At 51.0% G+C, this 13,493-nt stretch overlaps 1 protein-coding gene across 2 annotated transcripts; it reads right to left on the minus strand.

Moving 5' to 3' along the window:
- Window positions 1-293: 293 nt before the first annotated feature.
- Window positions 294-12,970, minus strand: FUS (FUS RNA binding protein). 2 transcript variants are annotated; one of them, XM_055136403.1, is made up of 15 exons: window positions 12,883-12,970; window positions 11,630-11,654; window positions 11,390-11,541; window positions 10,169-10,310; window positions 9,678-9,865; window positions 9,046-9,253; window positions 7,412-7,446; window positions 5,878-5,910; window positions 3,037-3,140; window positions 2,416-2,545; window positions 1,980-2,081; window positions 1,732-1,855; window positions 1,320-1,420; window positions 910-1,057; window positions 294-618 (listed from the first exon to the last, which is right to left on the minus strand). In XM_055136403.1, the coding sequence occupies exons 1-15, from the start codon at window positions 12,893-12,895 to the stop codon at window positions 579-581; spliced, it is 1,545 nt and encodes a 514-aa protein (XP_054992378.1). In that variant the 5' UTR covers window positions 12,896-12,970; the 3' UTR covers window positions 294-578. The 2 variants fall into 2 exon arrangements, with proteins under 2 accessions (XP_054992378.1, XP_054992377.1); XM_055136402.1 differs by having other exon boundaries at window positions 10,169-10,313.
- Window positions 12,971-13,493: the final 523 nt, after the last annotated feature.

The raw sequence follows: 13,493 nt of genomic DNA on the forward strand, positions 1-13,493 counted from the left end.
ATGCACACAGCTCTTGACCTGTTTTCCAACGCCCCGGCTGTAATTCCCCACATGCAGGGGTCATTTCTATAGTACCTGAGCACCACCTGCTGTGGCAAAATATCCCCACCCACCACCCACCCACCCACCACACACATGAAGTACATGAAAGCGGTAAATTCCGCAAGCTGGATCCATTTGGGGCAGCACTCATGATATCCCATTCTTAACCCCATCCATGTATCAGGTTTTTGCCATAACACAACGGTTTTATCACTCTTTTCAAGGATACTACTTGACCTTTTCTCCCCTGAACCAGTATCAAACACTTTATTCCAGTTCCTGCTCGGCAGGATGCCTGAAAGATTAAAAGTTCCCCACATTCCTGATGCATACATCAATCCTCCAGGAGAGAAGAGGGGGGAAGGGAAAATATTTAACTAAAACAATGGTTTTTAATGGGAACCAGAGGTATGGTTACAATTACATAGTCCGACACAAAAAACCAGCGGGTGATCACTAATTTGAAGGTTACAAAATAAAAGGAGGTTAACACTGGGTACAGGAAGAAAAGCTGCTCCAGAGCCTCAGAAGCCAGGCTAATAGGGCCGCTCCCTGCGATCCTGTCTGTGCTCACCCCTGGAAGAAAAAGCAGCCATTAGGTCCGAGTTGCAACCTCTTCAAGCTCACACCCCAAAACCCTTTGCTTGAAGCCCCTGCTACCCAACCACAAGATACGTTTATTTCTGTAAGCGGGTCCCTCCAAGCTAATTTCCCCCCCCCTCGACCCCACTACTGGCATGTGTAGATCTCAACACACCCATCAAGATGAAAGATGAAACCACTTCACCACTTCCCTAAGAAAATCTTGCAACCCATCCTCCCCAGTCATCTGTGGTGTTTTTTTTTCCAGTTTCTAGTCTTTCTTACCTGGAGTCCATCTTGCCAGGGCCAAAACCACCTCTGTCCCCACCACCCCGGCCCCCTCGGAAGCCCCCGCGGTCCCCTCCACGGCCTCGGTAGCCGCCCCGATCATAGCCTCCTCTGCCACCACGACGATCGTCTCCATAGTTACCCCCTAGGACAGAAGAATAAACAAGGTGTCATTTCCTCTAAGTCCTGCCCCTTCTACTACCCCCCGGCCTAGCACTGTCACTAGAGAGTACCAGGGCCTGAGGATGCGCAGCCCTCAGGCCCTGCTGCACCATGATCCTAGGTCACCACCCCCAACAGTGCTCAGGAACCTATCGGGCCAACAATGCTCAGGGGACTGGGCATCAAACCCAGGTTATACAACCCACTGTACCATCAGCCGGCCCATTACTAGCGTTTTTCCTTACCCATGTGAGAGCCTCCTGGTCCCCCTCCTGGGCCATCTGGTTTAGGGGCTTTACACTGGTTGCATTCATTCCTCCAAGAAAAGTTCATGTTTTCACAAGTCCTAAGGAAAAGACAGTTTGGAGGAGTGGAGGAGGAGGAAACAAAACCCACAACTAGAAGTAGACTCCTGTGGCTTCACTGTAAGGAAACTAAAGCATCCCTGAAGCCAAAAAAAAAAAAAAAGCTTGCTTCTGAGAAGCCACAACAAAAACCGAATTGAACTCAATACCTTGTCAAATGCGGCAACTTTATACAGGCAATCTCTTGGTCAAACAAGACCCCACTGTGTGGCCTTGGGAAACTGCCGTACTAGTAAGGACACACACTTCTTTCTCGTGCTTATAATGAGGGAAAAAGAAAAGTTTCACTCACGGGTTAGGACACTTCCAGTCCCCAGCTCGCTGCTGTCCTCCACCACCACCTCCTCCACTGGGGAAGCCGCCCCGGCCGCCACCGCCACTGCCGCCACCTCCATAGCCTCCACGGCCCATGGGTCCTGTTGGATACAAGCGAGTCTGCTCCCATGCCAACCTGGATGACCCTAACCTGTCCCGTGCGAGCCTTGACACCCACCCCTCGCCAACACCTCTTTCCACCAGCAAAAGAAAGCAGCCCCTTACCTCCTCGCCCTCGTCCTCCACGGCCATTCCCGCCACCTCTATTGAAGTCTGCCCGACGAGTCGCAAATGAGACCTTGATAGGATTTCCAGAAAATTCTTTACCTAAAGCAATAAAGGAGGCATTTTAAGAAAAAAAAACACGGGTAGGGGTGAGAATGTACTTCAGAGGCAGAACATATGCTTCAAACACAGGAAGTTCAATCCCTGACAACATGTTCTGGTGTTCTGTCAAAATGACAGTATGACCAGGAAGGCTGACTTCCTGTAAAGGTTCAGAATCTAGTGAGGTGTGAACACAAGAGAATCTACCATGACAGAGAGAAACTACCATTACACAAGTAGCAGATAACTGATTCCATTCAAAGGGAGCCTCAATATGTAGCCCATTCCCAAGATTACATGCTCCATATCCCCACCCAAACACTCCCAGACATACCATCAAACCAATCAATGGCTGCTTTAGCAGAAGGGGGATCATCAAATGATACCGTGGCCTCTCCCTTCAGCTTGCCCGTTTCCCTGTCTGTGTACAAATTAATCATGGGCTGGCCCGTTTTCTTATTTGTCTAGAAAAGCAACATGAATTACATCAGTCTTACAGAATATAACTCATTTCCCCCTTCCCCCTTCCTCCTCCAGAAACTAATGTTTATCATAACCAAACTCCAGATCCTCTCTTCCAAGTTACTACTTGGAAGTTAACTTGCCCATCTCCTACTTTTTCTTTGCGGGGAGGGAGGTGGAGGGGCTTTTTTGGTCATACCTGGCAATGCTCAGGGGTTATTCCTAGCTCTGCATTCAGGAATTACTCCTGGCGGTGCTTGAGGGACCATATGGGATGCCAGGGGCAAACACTCTACCTGCTGTACTATTGTTCCAATCCCCCATCTCCTACTCTTAAATTAAGTTACTGATTACAATGGCTTCCCACTTTATTAACTAAATATCAGACTACCAAATTCAAATGTTTAGGACATCACTTTTGTTTGAAAAATGTAAACTGTGTGAAACCCAAAACCCCACAATGAAGACACTACCACTCTGCTCTGCAAAGTACCTTAATTATGCCAATCTGCTTGAAGTAATCAGCCACAGACTCGATTGTAACATTCTCGCCCAGGCCTTGCACGAAGATGGTGTTGTTGTCTGAATTATCCTGTTCTGCTTGTGGAAAACAGAAGAAAATGTTAAATATGGAGATCCAAGTTAAAACAGAAGTTAGTTATTCAATACTTGCTAGGACCAGGAATACGGCCCAGGGATACTGTATAACAGGCTTCACATATAAGGTCCTGATTACATTTCCAACATCATCAAAATTAAAGAGTTGTTTCAGGGCCAAAGAAATGGTGCATTTGCTGTGACTGATCCAAGTCACAGCACAGGTGGTGACTACCAAGCACCATCAAGAATAAGCCCAGAGCACCACGAATTGTGGTCCAAAAACAAACAAAAACCCTGTTAGATCAAATGGAGATGCTAGAGGGTGCACTTTGTTACCACAAAGCAAGTACTCTGTGCTTCAGCCCTTCGAGATCTATTTCCTCGGTCCTCAAAGACAACTGAATATTCAGCTTTAAAAATTCTAAAGGCCAGAGCAACAGTAAAGCGGATAGGGCTTCTGCCCTGCACACGACCAACCAGGGTTAAATCCCCAGCATCCCATATGCCCCACCCCACACTCCAGACCCGTCCCAGCAAAGCCAGGAGCAATTCCTGAGTACAGAGCCAGGAATAACCTCCTGCACCCCCGAGCACCTTCGTATGACCCAAAAAATAAATTAAAATCCAGTTTAGGGCCAGAGCAATAGCACCATCAGGGTGTCCCCAAAACAAAAAATTTTAAGGGCTTTTTCCACTCTGATGAAGTCCATTTCTCTCTTGAAAACATACTCCTTTCTCTCCCCTCACACCTTTTTTTTTTTCAATAAAAACTTTCGTTTGGTCTCAAGTACAGCAGGGTGCTTGCCTTGCACACACACACAACCTGTGATCAACCTCCAGCATCCTTCCCATATGGGTCCCCCAAGCACTGCTTCGAGAAATCCCTAAGTGCAGAGCCACAAGCAGCCCTTGAGCATCACCTGGTGTTGCTCCCCACCCACCCACCCACAACTTCTGCTTCACTAAAATAAAAATCCTGGGGCCGGAGCGATAGCACAGCGGGTAGAGCGTTTGCCTTGCACGTGCCGACCCGAGTTTGATCCCCGGCATCCCATATGGTCCCCCAAGCACTGCCAGGAGTAATTCCTGAGTGCAAAGCCAGGAGTAACCCCTGAGCATCGTCGGGTATGACCCAAAAAGCTAAAATAAATAAACAAATATAAAAACTCTTATTTCTAAAAAGCAGGCAAGAGGCTTGCCTCACTGATTCCTTGCGTGCAGTTCAATCTCCAGCACCCCACAGGGTCCCTGAGCCCCACCAGGAGTGATCCCTACAGAGACATGGTCTGACACTGTCAGGAATAAAACCAGAGCAGAGCCAGGACTAAACTCTGAGCACCACCAGTTGTGGCCCCCAAACCCCCCAAAAATAAAAATTCTGGACCAGGGAAACAGCATGTGTGCTGTAGGCCTGGATTTGATTGACCCAATACCCTAACAATTGCTTAGGATCAATAGGAAATGCCCCCAACAGGGCCTGGTCTAAAAACCAATACATTTTTTAAATATTTTCTAGACCAATGTAATTTAGCTTAGCTGTTAAGACAAATGAAATTCATAAACCTACTATTTGCATAGCCATTTCACAAATCTAGCTTTATAACTTTAGAAACATAGTCCATCAGCTCTGCCAAGATGAATATAGTAAACTAGACTCACTGTAAACTTAAGACAACAAAGTAGACCTATTTTGCATGAAAACCCAAAACTTTAAATGTATATACTAGGAGATATACTAGGAGAGCACAGATATACTAGGAGCGCACAAAAAATGGTGGGAAATCTTTTTTTTTTTTTTTTTTTGGTTTTTGGGTCACACCCAGCAATGCACAGGGGTTACTCCTGGCTCTTCACTCAGGAATTACCCCTGGCGGTGCTCAGGGGACCATATGGGATGCTGGGATTAGAACCCGGGTCGGCCGTGTGCAAGGCAAACGCCCTACCCGCTGTGCTATCGCTCCAGCCCCATGGTGGGAAATCTTAAACTGGATTGGTGTAGCGTTCTACATCTAAAAGTAACTTCATTACTACTATGAACTATATTTCAATTACTTTTTTTAAAATTGTTTTTTGGGTCACACCCAGAGACGCTCAGGAGTTACTCCTGGTTCTACTCAAGTATCACTCCTGAAAGTACTTGAGGGGACCATATAGGATGCCGAGGATTGACCCCCGATTGGCCCTATGCAAGGCAAATGTCCTAACCACTGTACCATCACTTTAGCCCGTTCAATTTTTTTTTCTTTTTGGTCACACCCAGTGATGCTCTGGGGTTATTCCTGGCTCTGCACTCAGTAATTACTCCTGATGGTGCTCAGGGGACCATATGGAATGCCGAGGATCAAACCTGGTCAGCCACGTGCAAGACAATCACTCTCCCCTGCTTGTCCTATCGCTCTAGCCCCTCTTCAATTGCTTTTAAGATACACACTACCTTTTGTTCATAAATTTGGTTCGTCATATCTACATGTGTGTCCCACAAATCCATGCACTAGCCTCTCCAGAGATTTCAGAGGCAGGTTTTAAGGCTTCTCCCAGGCCTACTAAATTGCCAGGGGTGAATTTCAGATACATGCTCATTCCTCAGCTCATTTGCTGCTGAAGCTCCCCCCAACCCCCCAACCCCCATATTCCTCCTCCTCCCAATGCTCCTTTTCAGATTCCTGAAACATCAGGGTGGAAAAGCCTGGAGTACCAGTTTACTTCTATACTTTCATGCCATATGCAGACTCACCGGAGTCATGACGTGATCCTTGGTCCCGCGGGCCTTAAATGACATGAAAAAACAAAAACAAAAACAAAACAAAAACAAAAACAAAAAAACAAGGAAAAGAGGTGCCATTAGTCAAAGGATAGACAGAGGAAAAAAAAAAATCAACACCAAATTCAAATCCTTACAATTTTTATCAGGTTAAGTGCTCACAGCCTCACTCCAAACCCTGGCCTGGCCAGAGGAGAAAATCCTAGGCAGGGCTGGGAAGACACAGCTGGCTGTGCTTACGATCTGTAACTTGAGTCCCCACAGAGACAACTCCACACTTCAGAAAATGCTGCCTCCCCCAGCTCAGGCTGGAAAATGTCCTCAGCAGATTTGGGGGTTCGGGAAGATGAAGGGGGCAGGAGGGAGACCAAGTGAAGTTACCAAACCAACTCATAGCTTGGCCCTATTTTCTCACGCCACAGAGAAATGGGCTTACTACCAGCAATGTGATGTGCATCCATCCAGTTTCTCCAAACACCAAACACTTATCCCTTGTGAACAATTTTTAATTGCGTCTTTAAAACCATTCTTAAAACCATGTTGTTTCCCCAAAACCACATGAAAATTTAAAAAAAAAAACATACATAATAGCTATATTTTTAAATCATCTCCCAGGGAACAGACCAGAAACCGTATTTCCATTAACACAGCCTCTTTTTTCCCCCCAGAGACCGTATCTTTGACCAAAGTTTATCTGAATTCACCATAAATATTGTACCCACACTCAATGACACCTAAGAATCATGAACCCAAGCCTTTGGCTTAAAATGTTGAGACAAATCTTTCAAGAAACCTTTTTGTTAACCAAACCAGAAAAGTTCCAGCTTACTGGGAGACTTCTCAAATTTTCCCACAAATTCCTTTTGTGCTGTTAAGACCTGGTTATTTCCCAGGAGCCACACGCTCCCAACCTTTCTTGAGGTCCACACCTTCCTTCCCAGATCTAAGTTTCTATAAATTTGCCCATCGGAATTGAGATTAAGCACATATATGTAGAATTGTAATGTATTGATACCATCCAGCATTTAATATATAAACACCAACTTCACCATCCTCAGGGCAGGGCAATAGTTCACATCTCTTCCAGAATTAAGACATTTCAAAGATGTTACACACGCGCACACACACACTAGCCTGGGACACACTGATCAAAAGGGCCCTAAAGCCAAGTTGGCACCACAGTGTTCCAGCACACACTCTCCAGTTTCTTGTCATGGCGGGTACTAAGTGCCAGGTGTGGCAACACTCCTGTCAGAGGCCTACTAGACACCTCTCATTAACCTGGGTCACACCAAATTGGTACCAGACGCCTGCCGAGTGTTACCCCCTGCCTGCCTCCATTTAGCACACATCCAGCAGCAGGTGGCATTCTACCCCACCCCTCTCTGGAGGTGGCACTGGACACTTCAAAGCCTGGGACACTTAAAACACGCTAAGACATCTGCAAATGAACAATCAGACAAAGCATTGCCGGGAGTTGGGAATTTTGGAAACTCTGTTCACTTACCACCAAATTTATTGAAGCCACCACGGTCACTTCCGCTGGAGAAGACAAGTTAGAAGAAAGGACATGAAGCTTCCAACGGCTACAAAAGGGCGGGTTTTTGATTTTTGTTTTAACATTCCCCAAACATGAGTGGGTGCTTTGGGAAGAGATACAAGTGGCTACTAAAATATGTTCTCCTTCCTGACCACCCCTTGTCTGACCTTGGAGTATGTCACACACTCGTGTGCAATTTCTCAGACACAGCTTTTAAGGATTTTGCTTTAAAAGTTTATATATCTAATTCCTCTGGAAAAAAAAAAAGACCCAATTTTCCTTGGTCCTTCTTCAGATGTAGCAGATGTTTTTTCCTCTTGTCGCAAGTGGCTAACCCAGTAGTTGATTTAAAAACCCTACCCCCAATTGACCCAGAAGACAATGCACACCAGGCTGGGGTAGCCCTGAACACATTTTTATGGTTTTTGCTTTGAAAGCAGCAAGCAGACCCAACCCCATTCCATAAAAAGTCAAAACCAAAGGCAACTTCCCCATAAAGCAAGACAGACTTAGCTAGGCCCTACCCTATCTACTGAGTTGTTTGGATTCCCCCCGCCCCCGGGGTCACCCCTTCTACACTGTGAGAAGAGCGGAGTATTTTGCAATGTCACCTTTCATACCTGTGGCACATAAAATGCAGAGCAAGTTAACAGTCACATAACAGTTGTTTTTCTTTTCTTTTTCTTTTTTTTTTTAAGTTTTTCATATAACACACACACACAACAGTGTTTTCCTTACTTCTTTATGGTTTTTGAAACTGCCCCCACCCACCTCTGAATACTTACCATACACAAATTTAAAAAATTAAAAGACTTTCCCCATAAAAGAAACACAGACATCCCTCCCCCTCTCAAGGGAGAGACATGAGGGTCCTTTTAAATCCTATATAGCACAGATTTGACAACTGTTTTAACATCAAACCTAAGGTTTGACTATTTCAAATCAACTACAATGGGAAGGAAAGAGGTCCAGTTGGGACAAGTAACCGAGGAAACGAGGACAGAGGGGATTATAGATGGGGTACTAATACGAAAGGTCTGCACACTTCAGATAGACCCATAAACCAAGTCACACAAAATCATTACTGTCAAACTAGCATAAGTCAAACTGATGGATGGTGGACTCAAGTGACTACAGAATACGGGAGGAGTGACCATTCCTGGAAGCTGAAGTCAGGTTAAGCGGTGAGAACTCCCTCAGAAGACACATGGGAAGACAAGCAACAAGTTTCCCTATTTCCCAGGAGTGGGTTCGTTTGTGTCCCTTGCAGAGAAAGAAGTCTTTACTTCCATGTTTCTTGCCTATGGCATCAATGACTCCAATCCATACACACTCGTAATAGTTTTCCCCTTTTTCGGAAACTGAAGCGTCAATACTCAAATCTCTACTCAGAGGTGTGGGTTGGAGTTGTCAATACCCCAAGTTATCACAAAAATGAAATGGGTAGGTATGAGCAACAGTCACTGTCCCCCAAAGCCTTCAGAAATCCCTAGAGTAAGACCAACCATGCAACTAAAGTAAGGGACTGCGTAAGGGGTTTGAGGGAGTTCATGCAACCCTCCCTTCCCACTGATATACTCCCTGGCTCACAAGACACCTACCCCATGCCGCCTCTGCCTCCACGGCCACCTCCACGACCTCTGGGTTCATAGCCACCACTGCTGCGGTTGTAACCACCGCCACCGCCCCGGCCGCGGCCCCCACGGTCCTGTTGGCCTCCCCCGTAGCCACCGCCACCACCACTCTGGTCTTGATTGCCATAACCGCCACCTCCACCACTCATGGAGGACTGATCTTGGCCATAGTTACCTGTCAGGAAAGAAAAGATGCTTAAATTAAAAACGTGAGGGGTCGGAGGACAGCAGATAAGGTGTCTGCCTTGCTCACGGCCAACCCAGGCCCAATCCCTGGCACCCCAATTGGTCCCAAGAACCACCAGGAGTGATTCCTAAGTGCAGAGCCAGGAGTAACCCCTGGGCACTGCTGGGTTGTGGCCCAAACTACCCCCACACCCACACCCAGAAAAAAAAACACTCAGGAAAATTGAGAGAAAAAAATAAAACATAGATTAACATGAAATAAATGATTCACAATGTCAAAGAACTAATGACAATAGGAATAAAAAGATAACTTGGAAAGACTTTAAAGAACACTTCTCAGGTAAGAACCCCAAGGGAAAATGTTGACCCTTAGAGACAACAGGCAGGAAACCAAGCTGAAGGCACTTCCTCACCTCCACCACCCCCGCCACCACCTCCACTGCTGCTGTTGTACTGGTTCTGCTGTCCATAACCTTGAGGTGGATTATAGGAGCTTTGCTGCTGTCCATAGCTTTGCTGCTGCCCACCATAGCCAGACTGCTGGCCATAGCCGCCACTCTGGGGCTGCCCATAGCTGCTGCTCTGAGAACTGCTGCCGTAACTAAGGGAAACAAAAGGAACGATCAGACTAGCGCTACATTTCATTCTCCGTACCGGAAGGCCCACTGCCCTTCCCCGCCAACTGCCCATTACTCCTCGCTCATCACCATCAAAACCCTGGTCCCCTCGATCCTCATCAGTTCATCTGCAACTCCACCCCCAAGCCAGGAAGCAGAGAAAAGCGCCCCCTACGTGCATACAGCACCCCATGGCCCTGAGCAACATCAGAAGCAAACCCCAGGCACTGAGCCAGGCGTGCCCCTCCCCCCAGCACCCCCAGCAGCACCAAAGGCCTCTCCCTTACCTTCCCGAGGTACTGCTCGGGGCTGGCTGCTGGCCGTAGCCAGGGTAGGAGGACTGCTGTCCATAGGACGACTGAGAACTCTGACTGCTGCCATAGCCACCAGCTGAGCCGTATCCCTGGGGAGCGGACTGAGTGCCATAGCCTGCTTCAAAGAAAACACAACCACAAACGCTCTGAGAGAAAAACAACCCGGTACATGCGTAAGGAAACATTAAATACTACCTAGTGACCACCCATATTGTTGTCAGCCTCTCAGAAGCGAATTCTTACAACCCCACGCCCAAGACCAGAGCTCAACAAACTGAGCACATATTCTGCATGCAGAAGAACTGGGTTTGAGTCTCAGTACCACCTGCCACCCCCAGCACTGGTTGGTCTTAGTTTTTGATGTGTGCCAGTTCTCTGAGGCGTGGATGTGAGGATAAACAGACTCTCAGTCCTAAGTAAATCTTTCATAATACATAATACACTGGGTAAGACTCTTGACTTGTACATAGCCAACCCCAGTTCAATGCCTGGCATCCCACATGGTCCTCTCTGAACCATGGGTATGGCCCAGAAATCAGAAAATAGAAATGCAAAATGGCTAAGGGCCCGAGAGCACAGCAGTAAGGTGCTGCTGGGCACGTGCCAACTGAGGTCCGATCACCCTATGGCCCCAGATAACTAAACCCTGGACACAGCCAGGTGTGGCCCAAAAATGGGAGGGAAGGAAAGATGAGAGTAAAAAATCCAAGGAAACAAAGGGAGAGGGGCAGGAAAGAGAGCTCAAACACCCCCAGCACCAAAAAGACCAAAGGGGAAATAAGCCAAGAATTACAAGTCAGGGGCTGGAGAAACAGTACAATTCGCCTTTGTACATGGCTGGCTGTAGTTTGATTCCTGGAACCCCATGTTCCCCAGAATCCCACCAGGAGTAAGCCCTGAGCACCGCTAGGTGTGGCCTTAAAATAAGCCAAAGAATTACAAGTGAACAAACATTTTTGTTGGACAGGACTGATTCCAAGGAATTTAATGAAAACCAGGGTTAGTAGTTTCCCGGCACTACATGGGCTGTAAAGAAACAGTCAAGGGTTGAATCAAGGTCAGGGTGTGCATGCGCAAAAGCCAGGTTCAACCCCACCCCCACGGCCAGCGTAGCCCCAGAAGCCCCCAGCACTGCTGCATCCTGGAACCAGGTCTAAAGGGCAGGCAGAGGCGGAGAGGCGGTCAGGCACTCACTGTTCTGGGTCTGTCCGTAAGAAGAGCCGTAGCTGCTCTGGCCGTAGCCCGAAGTATCCGACTGGCCGTACCCACCGTAGCTCTGCTGTCCGTAGGGCTGATTGCTCTGCTGGGAATAGCCCTGCCCAGGCTGGGTGGGGTAGGCCCCGTAACTGGAGAGGAGGGAAGCGTTTCCATCAAGACCCGTCGCCTGCGCCTTCCCGCCCTCTCCCCAGCGGCAGCCACGGAAACGACACTTACCTTTGGGTTGCTTGTTGGGTATAGTCTGCAAAAGACAAACGGAACCACATTACCCTCGGCCATGCCCGGGAAGGGCAGAGCTGATCGATGAACACAGACCCAGACAGGAAGTCAACCCGAACGCGGAGGCCGGCACCGCCGGCACCGCCCTTTCTTCCGGGGACAGAACAGGCCCGTTTCCACGCACCGCAGGCTGAACCCCCACCCCCACCCCGGCTGCACCCACCGAGCGCGTGCAGGGGCGAAACTTCCCCCTCCGCCAACCTCAGAGCCCGGGAAGGGGCTTCTCCCTGCAGACACCGCCAGGTAGCCCGGGGAAGAGTCCGCACGACCCTCTGAACAGAGATCACCACGCACGGGCTCGCCCCTGCCCCGTGCCCACAACGGATGCGACGGGCGCTTCGGAAACGCCACCATCAAGATCGGCGGCGGCTGAGACCCGCTGGTGGGCGCCCCGGAAACGAGGCGCGTCCCCCACCGGCGGGGACTCCGGGGCCCGCAGAGGGTGTGGCCCGGGCGGCCGTTCCCTTGGCCCCCAGCCCAGAAGGCGTGATTTTAGGCACAAATACCGACGGGGGCCAGGCCCCCGAGTGCGTCGCACGACCCCCCAACCCCCGCCCACCCCCCATCCCCACCTAGAATGCGCGGGCCCGAGCCTCCGCCCCCGCCGCGTGGCAGAGCAGGCGGGAACGCGGCGGTCCCGCCCCTTCCCGAAGGACCTCGGGGGCGAGCCCCACGCCGGACGCGCGCGGCGGAGCGGGCGGCCGAGGGTCTCGCGACAAAAAGCGGGGCCGACACGAGGCGGGAGGGGGTGCGCGCCTGGGGGGAGGGGCCGGCAGGGCGCGTGCGCGCGGCGAGTGCCCGGATGCAGCACTGCGACAAAGCGGGCCCGAGCGGGCCGGGAAGCCCGGGGGGGTGGGTGGGGAGCGGGCGAAGGCCGCCGCCGCCGCCGGTGCGCGCGTCCGTCCTGGTCCCACGTTTCCAAGCCCCGAGACGCGCCTCCCCCATCCCTCACCTCCAGGAAAGGGGCCGCGCAGAGGCGGCCTCCCGAACCCGCGCGGGGCTCCTGGAGAGGCAAACAAAATGGCGACATCGGCCTCCCCTTCGCCCCTTCCCGCGGCTTCCCGCCACTGCGGTGCGAGAATGCACTCGCGGCGACCGGCCGCCCCGGGCCCGCCGACACACACCGGCCCCGCCGCCAGGGAACGAGGCCCCGGGCCGGCGCGCCACCGCCGCCTCGCGCCCTCGCTTACCGTTTGAGGCCATGTTCGCGCACGCGCGCAGAGGCCGCCCAGCAACCAGAACCCGACTCCGCGGAGCAGCGACGCCGCGAGGACTGGGCGGCCCCGCCTCCTGCGTCGGGGCTTAAGTAGGCGCCCCGCCTCCTGCCGCGGGGGGGCCGCACCACGCGCGCTGCGGCCGGGGAGACGCGGCCCGACTGCGCGCGGGGGCCGGGGCGCCCCAGGCCGAGCGGACAGAGGGGGAGCCCCGGTTACCCGGGAGACGGGAGCGGGATGTGCGCGACCCCATGTGCAGGACGAAGAACGCGGGCTGCTCTCTGCGGAACCAGCCCGCGACCGGCGGCCACCCCTCGGGGAGCACGATGGTACGGTCTGATTCACTTCGGGGGCGGGCCGAGGCCTCCCCCCACCCCACCCCCGCGCCGGGCGTCTGCCCACCCGGCTGGAGTCAAAACCCGAGTCGGGGAGTGGGAACTGAAATTCCTTTCGCTTGGGCCCCGCTTTCACCCGGATGCTCCTGTCCTCATTTGCCTCCCTCTGCGCCGGAGGTTCGGTGCCTCCAGCCGCCAGCCTCCGTCTCGGCCCTGACGTTTCTCCTCACGGCGACCACCCCCTCTCCCTGG

This window comes from Sorex araneus, chromosome 4 (genome assembly GCF_027595985.1).
Source record: "Sorex araneus isolate mSorAra2 chromosome 4, mSorAra2.pri, whole genome shotgun sequence".
In the NCBI taxonomy this organism is placed as follows: domain Eukaryota; kingdom Metazoa; phylum Chordata; class Mammalia; order Eulipotyphla; family Soricidae; genus Sorex; species Sorex araneus.